The 13,500-nt window shown below is 34.5% G+C and overlaps 1 protein-coding gene across 1 annotated transcript; it reads right to left on the reverse strand.

Moving 5' to 3' along the window:
- Positions 1-2,807: 2,807 nt before the first annotated feature.
- LOC132547686 (cilia- and flagella-associated protein 298-A-like) lies at positions 2,808-13,299 on the reverse strand. The gene is made up of 8 exons (XM_060211485.1): positions 13,223-13,299; positions 10,912-11,071; positions 10,115-10,282; positions 8,267-8,334; positions 7,023-7,181; positions 4,777-4,908; positions 4,250-4,345; positions 2,808-3,681 (listed from the first exon to the last, which is right to left on the reverse strand). Exons 2-8 carry the CDS (start codon positions 11,048-11,050, stop codon positions 3,568-3,570), a joined length of 876 nt encoding a protein of 291 aa, XP_060067468.1. The 5' UTR covers positions 11,051-11,071; positions 13,223-13,299; the 3' UTR covers positions 2,808-3,567.
- Positions 13,300-13,500: the final 201 nt, after the last annotated feature.

Consider the following 13,500-nt stretch of genomic DNA (forward strand, 5'->3'; position numbering starts at 1 on the left):
GACACATCCTTTTCTCAGCCTTTAGGAAATGGAGAACAGTATTTCAATGTGTCTCCTAAAACTTCATGGAAAAAGTATGTATATAAAACAGAATTCACCAAAGCATGGCCATGTATCACACAGAAATATTGTCACGTTTAAGGATGTCATCCTGTCGAGTATTGCCATTATACATTTGTAGAGATCAGAGTCTGTGTTCTCATTTGAAGGGTAAATATCACACAGTTAATCTGGCACCTTGTCTGTGGCCTGGTATTACAGTGATCTCCTGGTATTACAGTGATCTGTGATAGAGCCAGCCTCTGGTCAACACAGGGTACAATTTTTCCATAATCCACCAACTTACATCAATACACATGATATTTGTCAATATTTTTTTCTAAACCTACAGATAAGTAAATATTAAAGTATTGTTTATTAATGGGGTTTAAGTAGATTGCAAATCATATCATAATTGACCACCATGATGGAAAACCTATCTTCTTGCCTGGTGAAATTTCTTTTTGAAGATGCCATTTTCAAATATTGGAACATAAAAATACCATATTTATATTCTATATATAGAAACAGGATCAGACATAATGTCACACAATAACTGTGGATGTTTCTTTCAATAAGGACTAAACTTTACCATGGGAAAAACTTGTTGTATTGCAGTAAAGACTGGTTAGTTCAGCAATCAGTTTAGATGGTATGCCAAGGGGAGGTATTAATTGTAGAACTTTTAGAGTACATTGTTTTAATTTTCTTCAATAGCAGGCATAGGGTTACATTGTAGAAAACGCAACATACAAAATCAACAGGATAAGAGTTGCATCTTCACAGCTTTGGTCAGGCCTGCTTATGTAATGGTGGGAGAAATTAGCTGTAGGGCACATTCTCTCTGTTCAATTTTTTAGCAATATTTAGAATATTTTAATGAATGCAGCAAGAAAGTGTTTTATAGACATTGAAATCAGTCTAGTCATAAAGATATGTATACTTGTTGATTCATCACATTTTCTAATGTTTATTTTTGTGAGTCGACAAATATTTTACCTGTAAAAATTTGTATATATCTCAGTTTGAAGTACATGTGTATACATTTTCATGAAGTCATTTAATTTATATCTATATATATATATATATAATGCAATATTGTCCGTTTCATCTCTGAAGTTTAATTTTAGATACCTTATCATGACTTTCATATAATAAGATCTGTAACAGACATTTAATAGGACCTGTTTACTGTTATTTTCACACAGTATTTTCAATATTTTGGATGGCTTCATATGGATTGTCTCCCCTTATTTGGGTGGCTCATTCTTAGATAGAAACTCAGGTGATCAGATCAATTCTACAGAAAACAATTGGTTGATTTTCTTATTTGTCCAAATGTAAATACAGGTCTAACTAAATAAATGGCAGAACAAGGTTTAATAAATTTGTACTTAGATTTCTGCTTCAATAAAACAAAGATACTGTTAGCATGGTGTGTTCAAAATGAATAATGGCAGAATTCTGGTAATTATACCTGGGAACCTTCAGGGTAAGTGTCACTACATTAGACTTTTGTTAAGAACTTGTCACAAGTCTTCCATTATCAGTGTATTTGAAGGACAACAATCACAAACATGTAAAGGAATAACACTGGTTTGTTGTAATGTTCTATTGTGGGTAGACTTGGAACTCCATCTGGCACCAGGGATGTATATTTCTGTCTTGTAAAGATATACTGTAATGGTATGGGATATGCTGACTATAGTGCTGACAAAACTTTATTATAATTTACAGGTTTATACAGGATAATACCCTGCTAAAAGTTTTCCCACATTAACAACCTGGTCAAACCTAACATTCCACCAATTCAATTTCACCCACCTAATAAATGCAAGCTGTTGTAGAAAAAAATAACCTTGTTGAAAATATAAATCCCTTCTTGTGTTACAAGGTACAAAATATGCCCCTATATTCATGATCGTCCCACATAAAGCCCCTTCTTCCCTCTGTTCCGATGACCCCAGATATCCCTTCTACAGTGTTAGCAACACAGCCTTAACTTACATGAATGTGTTCCCTTTTTTTGTCTCTTTCCTGGTTAGAAACATGAATGTACACGGGTAACACATATACGTGTATATATGTATAGATATATATAGACGTCAGTTTATCATAAAGTCACCCATCAGTCATCATTATTTATGTTAGGTGTTTTAAAGTATATAAGGTTTTTTTCAAACTTCTCACCTATTATCAGTTATCCTTTGGAATTCCTCAATTTTTATTATTAAAACAAAAAGGAATTCAACTTATCTCTGGTTTTTTTTTCATGTTTTTTAATTCCTCAAAAATCTGGTGAAATGATATGAGCACATATCTACTAGAGGGGTTCCAAGTATTGAAAGAAATGATGTGAATTTCATTTTTGACCAAACCATATCAGACTTTGTTAACTACAAGATGTACACGAGTGTTAAGGATTTTTTTTACATGACGTATGATTAGTGTTGTGACAGTATGTTTGTATTGTAGATCTGTTGAATATAGTTTCCATGTATAACTACAATATCAAAATACTGAACAATTAAAATGGGGAAAAGACTGTTGATTGTTGTTGATTTCTTGTTTGATGTACAATTATACAGAAACCATTTCACAAACAGGTCTTCGTATTACACAGTGTTTATTGTGTGGTGGATAGATTACAGCATAATATTGTACACATACTGCCGGATCAGGATTCAGATTCACATTGAATCAAGATTCAAAAGTTTTCATGAATAATCTCAGCTCTGGTGATTCAATGCTCACAACAAACACGTAAATTTCTCATCATTATGTTTTTATTTTTCATCCTTACTTACATCCAGCAAACTACATGCTTGATTGATAATGAGTATGATTACAATGGAAATAATGGTAAACCACTTGGAATGGTGACAATGTTGTTTTCTTGTACATATATTTATAATGGACGGAATGTAGGTATTATGTAAATATAACCATATGGTCTAAAATGCCACATGTCACAATAAAATATGTGAAGAAAGGAAATCAAATGAATTTTATAGAACACAAAGTTTTGATGTATGAAATATACACTACAAAAACATGATGAAACTATAATCATTTTAACAAACAGTGATCAAACAATGTACATTAAACAATTTAATGTCACTCTCAATTAACTATCTGATTGTTATAATGTGTAGCAATAACGTCAGGTAGTCCAAGGGACATAACTCCTCGTAGAGTACACCTACAGTATACCTGTGTTCATCAGATATAATTCAAGATCTTGCGATGCACCTATAAGAATGTGTAGTTTGAAAACTATCACATAAAGATTTGAAATTATAGCCAACTTTTCTTTATAAATCTACAGTCCTCCTCCAACACAATGAGTTCAATCCCATCTGGAGTTTTTTTCATCATATGAATCTGTTGTCATTATAATTAATTTTTACAATGTCAGAAAACCTTTCTTTCTTACTTTGGAAGTAACCTGTTGATGAACAACAGATTATCAGATCTTAAAAGCAAATGTTTTGTTCAATATGCATGTAAAAGATATACACACTGATATCACCGAGGACCACCCCATTTAATATCCCGAAGCCCATTTAAGTTCCGCTTCAGTGCTCCACTGTCTGCCCACTCTTGGTCCATATAAGCATCGTCTGCTTCTGCTTGTAATTTCTGAAACAAAACAAATCAAATTATCTATGGTATTGTCATACGTGTGAAGCAACTCAAATTTAGTCCAGTGTAACCTTTGACCCTTAAAACTCTAATGGACAATGATTCAGTACATCTACAAACATCTTTCTAATCAGGTTTTTAACTTTCTACTCTGTAAACAGAAATGATGAAAATCTATAACATGCCCAAAATTCTACACACCAGCATTTGCTGTGTGACATTTGACCAATGAAGACAATGACTGATTACAGTCGGATGTAGAACCGCAATCATTACTAAAATCCATTCAGTAGCTTCAGACAACTATATTCTGATCACGCCAAAATGTTGGGTTACTAGACTCGGGTTTAAAGGTAAAATAAAAAATCAGCTGAAGGATCATGGTCCAGATATCTTGGACAAAAAAAGGGTATCCCACTCACTTTGTATTAGACAGTTAAAATCATCAACAGATCTTATGTTTTAAGGGACTTTTTCATTAGTAAAGATTGTTTCTACAGATTGAGACAAAAATGACTAATAAAAAAGTATTGGTTTATTATTTAAACGTGAACAGCTGACAAACCTTGTAGTCCTCCTGCTTTTTGTAGTAGTATGCCATCATCTTCTTCTGTTCTTCCTCACTAACCACCTGCTCTCTCTGGGGCACACCCAGGCCTCGCTGGAAACATTACCACACAACCATCATACTTATGTGGAAATTAAAACCTTGCACACAATATTTGGTGGGAGTAATGTATGATTTTCATTGATTCAGTCTTTTATCATTCAAACAATCATAAAATAGTGGTAGTCGATAGTTCATACCAGTAACTTCATTGATGAGAATCAGTCTAATTAACAGCATGCTCATATCAGTTTTAACAAGATACCAAAAAATAAATATGTATATAATTAATAAACAAAAAATCCAGAGGGTACACAAATTATTTCTTGCTGAAAGTCATTACCAGTTAAATCATTTAAATTTGTTATTTCACTGAACAGCAATACAGGTCTATGGTAGGGCTTAGTATAATGCATTGACTTGTTGTCGGATAAATAAGGTGTTTAGCTTTCCATTCCTTGAAATTCAACATTTGTATAGCCTACCTTTTGCAGCTTGGCTATGATCTTTGTTTTCTCATTTTTACCGACAAAATCCTTCAAAAGTTTCCCCCTCAACATCTCCTTGCCAGAGAACCATACTGAGGTATTGGCTTCAGGTAGCACTTCAGTTGAAGCCTAAAAAGTCAACAAAGCGATTAAATGTTTAATGTATAAGATATACACAATTAAAGAACTAGTCTGTTACTTGGTAACATTAGATACAGACCTTGAGCTAGTCTGTTACTTGGTAACATTAGATACAGACCTTGAACTAGTCTGTTACTTGGTAACATTAGATACAGACCTTGAACTAGTCTGTTACTTGTTAACATCAGATATAGACCTTTAGCTAGTCTGTTACTTGGTAACATTAGATACAGACCTTGAACTAGTCTGTTACTTGGTAACATTAGATACAGACCTTGAACTAGTCTGTTACTTGTTAACATCAGATATAGACCTTTAGCTAGTCTGTTACTTGGTAACATCTGATACAGACCTTGAACTAGTCTGTTACTTGGTAACATCTGATACAGACCTTGAACTATTCTGTTACTTAGTAACATTAGATACAGACCTTGAACTAGTCTGTTACTTGGTAACATTAGATACAGACATTGAGCTAGTCTGTTACTTGGTAACATTAGATACAGACCTTGAACTAGTCTGTTACTTGGTAACATTAGATACAGACCTTGAGCTAGTCTGTTGCTTGGTAACATTAGATACAGACCTTGTGCTAGTCTGTTACTTGGTAACATCTGATACAGACCTTGAGCTAGTCTGTTACTTGGTAACATCTGATACAGACCTTGAACTAGTCTGTTACTTGGTAACATCTGATACAGACCTTGAACTAGTCTGTTACTTGGTAACATTAGATACAGACCTTGAACTAGTCTGTTACTTGTTAACATCAGATATAGACCTTGAGCTAGTCTGTTACTTGGTAACATCTGATACAGACCTTGAACTAGTCTGTTACTTAGTAACATCTGATACAGGTAACATGTAACATCTGATACAGATTTTAAGCTAGTCTGTTACTTGGTAACATCTGATACAGACCTTGAACTAGTCTGTTACTTGGTAACATCTGATACAGACCTTGAACTAGTCTGTTACTTGGTAACATCTGATACAGACCTTGAACTAGTCTGTTACTTGGTAACATCTGATACAGACCTTGAACTAGTCTGTTACTTGGTAACATCTGATACAGATTTTGAGCTAGTCTGTTACTTAGTAACATCTGATACAGGTAACATGTAACATCTGATACAGATTTTAAGCTAGTCTGTTACTTGGTAACATCTGATACAGATTTAAAACTAGTCTGTTACTTGGTAACATCTGATACAGATTTTGAGCTAGTCTGTTACTTGGTAACATCTGATACAAGTAACATGTAACATCTGATACAGATTTTGCACTAGGTATCGTGTGACATTAGATACAGACCTTGAACTAGTCTGTTACTTGGTAACATCTGATCGATTTGATTCGGATACATGCTGCTCTTCGTGAACCAGTAAGAGATTGGACTGGTGGTCTATTGAGACTTGACATAGGAACAGGAAATGTAAGAATATGTATAAGCAATTTTTTCTCTGGAACTTTAACGCTAAATAGAATGGTAACCAGCATGTTGCCACAACAGTCTGTTGTTTGTTGTTAAGACAACACCTAGTGATAGAAGAATTGCAAAAGACGAAAGACCAATAACCAACCACCACAGGATGACACAAGCACCCTTGGCCTCATCCCTTTATGAAAAAGGGAAAGCGGATAAACACATGAAATAATAATTATTAATCACATAACTACTGCAAGACCCAAATGTATACCAATTAAAAAGTTAAAATCTGATAAGATATCTGACAAGGGGCATAACCCTTGTCAAAATATGTTGGGTTTGGATGATGAATTCACAAGATAGATATCATCCAAGAACAGGAGCAGGTGCTCTTTGGGGAAAAATTATCACATCTAAAAAGAAAAGAGGTACAACTCCTAAATACACAACGACTACTGATCATCTGTGATATATCTTACAAACAGCACTAAATATCAAATTATCACTTAAGGACATATGATGAATTTGTATGATATTTATAAAAGTACAATTCAAAATAAAATTATTGAAATTAAAAAGGAAATTATAAACAAGTTGAAAAGAAATTGGTGGAGAATGTATAATCTTGTGTCGTAGAAGGACAAGCAGACCAAGTTCCTTAATATAAGTGTACCTGAGTGCCTTCCAAGTCCTCTGTGTTTTCAAACTCCATACGTATATTGTCATGTGGAGGCAGGTTCATTGGGTACACTATCATTACTGCTCCTCTCAGAATATCTATGGCTTCCTTCACTGTGGTCTGAGTTACATACTCATCCATTTGTACCTTTTTCTGAAAAGACAACTAACGCTACAACAAATGCTACTTCTAACGCTACAACAACTAACGTTACAACTAACACTACTACTAACACTACAACTAACGCTACAACTAATGCTACAACTAACGCTACAACTAACACTACTACTAACACTACAACTAACGCTACAACTAATGCTACAACTAACGCTACAACTAACGCTACTACTAACGCTACAACAACTAACGTTACAACTAAGGCTACAACTAACACTACTACTAACGCTACAACTAACGCTACTACTAACGCTACAACAACTAACGTTACAACTAACGCTCCAACAACTAACGCTACAACAACTAACGTTACAACTAACACTACTACTAACACTACTACTAACGCTACAACTAACGCTACAACTAACGCTACAACAACTAACGCTACAACTAACGCTACAACTAACGCTACAACAACTAACGCTACAACTAACGCTACAACAACTAACGCTACAACTAACGCTACAACTAATGCTACAACTAACGCTACAACAACTAACGCTACAACTAACGCTACAACTAACGCTACAACAACTAACGCTACAACAACTAATGCTACAACTAACGCTACAACTAACGCTACAACAACTAACGTTACAACTAACGCTACAACTAATGCTACAACTAATGCTATTACTAACGCTACAATAACTAACGTTAAAACTAACGCTACTACTAATGCTACAACAACTAATGCTACAACTAACGCTACAACTATCGTTACAACAACTCATGCTACAACTAACGCTACAACTATCGTTACAACAACTAATGCTACAACTAACACTACTACAACTAACGTTACAACTAACGCTACAACTAACCCTACAAATTGTGTTTCTACTGCAAATCATTAACATCGACACAAATATTTTTACAGTCCTGTTGAGAAAATTCCCCATATATGCTAGTGAAGTAATTTTTCAAGATTTATTACAAATTTGGCAAATTCTGTACAGGATATATAGTACAGATAAAATGGGTATGAGAGGGAAGGTAATTAGCAATTATACACATGCTAATGTTATAAACTACATTATTTCTCAGTATGTCTCAACTACCTTGCTGATCATGTCTTTTGCCTCTTTCATTGTTTTTGTCAAAACTTCAGCCATCTTATCATTTGGAGCTGTGAATGAAACAAAAACAATGTAATATCATCACCTGTGTCATCAATTATGCTATAATAACAGTATAATTAGAGACAACTAAACCTCTCATTTAAACTCTCTAATCACAACACACAGGTATAAAACCATCACAACACACAGGTATAAAACCATCACAACACACAGGTATAAAACCATCACAACACACAGGTATAAAACCATCACAACACACAGGTATAAAACCATCACAACACACAGGTATAAAACCATCACAACACACAGGTATAAAACCATCACAACACACAGGTATAAAACCATCACAACACACAGGTATAAAACCATCACAACACACAGGTATAAAACCATCACAACACACAGGTATAAAACCATCACAACACACAGGTATAAAACCATCACAACACACAGGTATAAAACCATCACAACACACAGGTATAAAACCATCACAACACACAGGTATAAAACCATCACAACACACAGGTATAAAACCATCACAACACACAGGTATAAAACCCCACACACAGGTATAAAACCATCACAACACACAGGTATAAAACCATCACAACACACAGGTATAAAACCATCACAACACACAGGTATAAAACCCCACACACAGGTATAAAACCATCACAACACACAGGTATAAAACCATCACAACACACAGGTATAAAACCATCACAACACACAGGTATAAAACCCCACACACAGGTATAAAACCATCACAACACACAGGTATAAAACCATCACAACACACAGGTATAAAACCATCACAACACACAGGTATAAAACCATCACAACACACAGGTATAAAACCATCACAACACACAGGTATAAAACCATCACAACACACAGGTATAAAACCCCACACACAGGTATAAAACCATCACAACACACAGGTATAAAACCATCACAACACACAGGTATAAAACCATCACAACACACAGGTATAAAACCCAACACACAGGTATAAAACCATCACAACACACAGGTATAAAACCATCACAACACACAGGTATAAAACCATCACAACACACAGGTATAAAACCCCACACACAGGTATAAAACCATCACAACACACAGGTATAAAACCATCACAACACACAGGTATAAAACCATCACAACACACAGGTATAAAACCCCACACACAGGTATAAAACCATCACAACACACAGGTATAAAACCATCACAACACACAGGTATAAAACCATCACAACACACAGGTATAAAACCATCACAACACACAGGTATAAAACCATCACAACACACAGGTATAAAACCATCACAACACACAGGTATAAAACCATCACAACACACAGGTATAAAACCATCACAACACACAGGTATAAAACCATCACAACACACAGGTATAAAACCATCACAACACACAGGTATAAAACCATCACAACACACAGGTATAAAACCATCACAACACACAGGTATAAAACCATCACAACACACAGGTATAAAACCATCACAACACACAGGTATAAAACCATCACAACACACAGGTATAAAACCATCACAACACACAGGTATAAAACCATCACAACACACAGGTATAAAACCATCACAACACACAGGTATAAAACCATCACAACACACAGGTATAAAACCCCACACACAGGTATAAAACCATCACAACACACAGGTATAAAACCATCTGGCGAACACTAAACAAGAAAAACAAAGCTTTGATCTCATCTCAGAATATTGTCTACAGATTGCTTTTACAACTGCAGTAGGTTTCTACTTTAGCACCTCTATGATTCTATGAAGACTTACCCATCCCATTTCTGCGACCAATTGGATCCTTTTTCATTTTGGCCCCTCCACTAGGTACACATTTATCTGCCCACTCATCCTTCAGTTTGAGATCAACAATCTGGTCATCTGTCAGACCCATCATATTTGGGGGCAGAGTTATACCATGTTTAGCCAGTTCTTCCATTTCTGAACAGATTCATCATCAAATACTTTACAATACAATAGACTTCTGACTTACATTTAAATCTATAAATAATTTATTTTCTTCTCAAATTCTGAATGAAAATTGATACAGTTTCATAAACAAGTACATTTATATATACATTAAATACATGTCTGCCGCATTATTTTGTTGTTTTTCAGAATCACTTGTCACTATCATACAAATTACTTTTATTCTTCTAAATATAACTTTTATGAAATTCTGTTCACTTTGTGATTCTATGTGCTTCACCAAAGCTGTAAAGCATACTGTTAGCATAAGTTGACAAAGAGTGGAAACAAAATAAATTCCCTTTTGCAAATTGTTTTGAAATATACAGTACACTAACCACATGACATTTATGGTCATCAACACAGTTAAATTGATGGCCTCTACTCAGGGAAAGAAAGTGACATTGGGCTGGTGAAAATTACTCATCATAAGACTGATAAGTGGGTATGTTTAATTTTTCTCCCACATTGTTTATTTTTCCCCTCATAATATGATATATAGATAATGGAAACTATGAGATACAAACATTGTAAAGACTTTGGTTTAAGCAGATCTACTAAACAATACTTTCTTTGAGCCCAAGGATGTCCTTGTCACTAACCTGCACAGATTCGCTGGATCTTGAGCCGACCATTGTAAATGGCTGTTAAGTCTTTCAGTAAGTCATCCACTGGCATCTCAACTGTAGTCTCATACAGGAACTGGCTCTCATCGGCCTTTTTGACATGTAACTTCACCATGGTTGATAAACCGTTAGATTTCTGTGGAAACAGCATCAAAAGAAATTCTAATAAAACAATATCAAATAAAGTGATGAACAATACACTATTTGATATGCAGAGCTTGAGGGAAGTGACAAATTTCAGAATCTCTGACAAAGATAAAGCCAAAACAAAATGGGCCTGGTTAATTGGAAACCAGAAACTTGCTACATCCATCACTTTTTTATACCCAAAAACAGATCCTTTTACTAGAAAATATTTGCAAAACATGGGACATATGACTATGCTTCAGCTGAAGCCCATTGGGAAGTGTAACCAAACACACTAAATCAAAAAGAGAAAGTGTTGTATTTACACCACCAATGTGTTCTGTAACAAGCTCCTCCAACCTCGTGAGTGCAGGTATGTGTTTATCTCTGCATGTGTGTTTAAGTTCTCAGATTAAAACACAGGACTTATTCACTTCTAAGCAAAATCAAGGCCAAATGGGGATATTATAGTCTAACCTGATGCTTTTATATAGACTAATTAAAAAAATAAATGTATAACAATAATAATAACTTTTTGAAACAAATGATGTTGTAACTTAAATTTGTTCAATCAAAATATTTTGACAAAGAACATCATATTGTACCTTGAGATTTTTTAGAAGAGTCACTCTGTCTTCATCAATGTCAACTGACAATTTACCACTGGACTGAGGAAGGCATAGTTGCCTGTTCATGTATTACCAGGTACAATGCTACATTTTGCTCAATCAAAATATTTTGACAAAGAACATCATATTGTACCTTGAGATTTTTTAGAAGAGTCACTCTGTCTTCATCAATGTCAACTGACAATTTACCACTGGACTGAGGAAGGTGTAGTTGCCTGTTCATATATTACCATGTACAATGCTACATTCTGCGTTAAGATATATCTATCATTATGAATCCAGAACAAGGAATTAACATAAAATTTATTGTTCTATCAGCCAGATGATCATGATCAGTGTTTCATTTCTTCAAAAGTCAACCTAAGAGTCACAACCAGAAATACATGGGGAATTATCTAGAATTAGACAGAATCAAAGTTAGAATAAATCTGACCCTGTCAGGTTAAATCAATGTTGTTTTGTTGTTAACAATTTGACAATCTTAAAAGAAATAATCACCATTTGTGCACGTAATAAGGTTGAAGCCAATTTTAAGCTTATCCAAGACAATTGTTTACTTCAATATAAAAATGAAGTTATCCAGAAAGATTTGTCAAAGGCTTTCCCCATAGACTGTTAATGAAAAAGCTGCATTCTTTCCGCAACAAATTCAATATATCCTATTGGTAAACTAATGTCTCCTGAAGAATGTGATGTTGTGTGCCTGATATGTCTTTGATTTCTATGACTTTAATACACTTCTAATAGTCTCCATATCGTCTATGGGAAAGAGTTGGTAACTTTGAGTTCCTCAAATCTTTCTGGACAGACCTAGGTCAATATTATAACTCCTGGCATTTTTTATGCTTGAATTAGCATGGTACCAAACTGCACTGGCAAAAAATAGGTGGTTCAGAACTTGTTCATACAAATGCTTAAAGCTTGTTATGATGGTAAACATACAGTTTGCTTTCTTAACTTTCTCACTAACACAGTCTTCAAATTTTAACTGTGAGGCAATGCTATAGCCATTATTTTATTCGGTATGTGTATTTATACATCATAGATTCCCAGCTGGACTAAGATATGACGTGGTTAGAGTGCTCTAGTCGCGCTGCCTCACCACGACAAGTTTGAAAGACATTTATCTTTGTCAGATGTTAAAACTGTTATTAATTAGCATTACCCAAAGATTTTCCCAGGTTGGAAAAACGTTATTAGTCTCTGTGAATATCACATTTCTTGGATGGATAAATCCTTCTATCACCCTAATGTAACTTCAATGATTGTATACAGGAGATGATTGTGATAATAGTATAATTGTACAAATGATGATAAATATGCTCAGAAAATGCTTTAAAATGTTCAGAAAGCTTTGAGGATACATTATTGCAAAGAGCATAACTAGCACCTTGATACTTTGCAGGTGCCGGTTTCTTGTTTTTGAGTTTTTCCCTTTTAGTTTCTCATCGCACATGTTAAACTTCTATAAAATCATGAAACTTACAGATAATAATTACACCTGAAGCTTATTTAAACAGTTAATACCATACCTGTTTCCGATTTTCCTTTTTCTGTTTATTGAATTTTCTCGAACAAAGTTTGACGGGTCAAAACAAATTCTAGCATGTGCCCGGAAGTAAACAGTAAAGGCACGGACCGAATGTACTGGTTACGATAGTAACATCAAAAATAGAAATAAATAAAACGTTTTGTGAGTGAATTGTTTATACATTACGCTATATAATTAAACAAAACTGAACAGTGATGTTGTCAATTTGTTTCTAACAAAGGCAATATAATAAAAACTTTAAATAGATTCCAGCAGTTA

Source organism: Ylistrum balloti, unplaced genomic scaffold (genome assembly GCF_031769215.1).
Source record: "Ylistrum balloti isolate Yb309-2 unplaced genomic scaffold, AGI_CSIRO_Ybal_v1 Utg369972, whole genome shotgun sequence".
NCBI classification, from domain to species: Eukaryota; Metazoa; Mollusca; class Bivalvia; order Pectinida; family Pectinidae; genus Ylistrum; species Ylistrum balloti.

Excerpts from the sequence above, each read along its gene's own strand:
- LOC132547686 (XM_060211485.1), bottom strand. The coding sequence starts at position 11,050 with ATGGTGAAGTTACATGTCAAAAAGGCCGATGAGAGCCAGTTCCTGTAT. Across the intron at positions 8,335-10,114 it reads TGGTCGCAGAAATGGGATGG|CTCCAAATGATAAGATGGCT; the intron begins GTAAGTCTTCAT and ends TTTCATTCACAG. Across the intron at positions 4,909-7,022 it reads AGGACTTGGAAGGCACTCAG|GCTTCAACTGAAGTGCTACC; the intron begins GTACACTTATAT and ends TTGACTTTTTAG.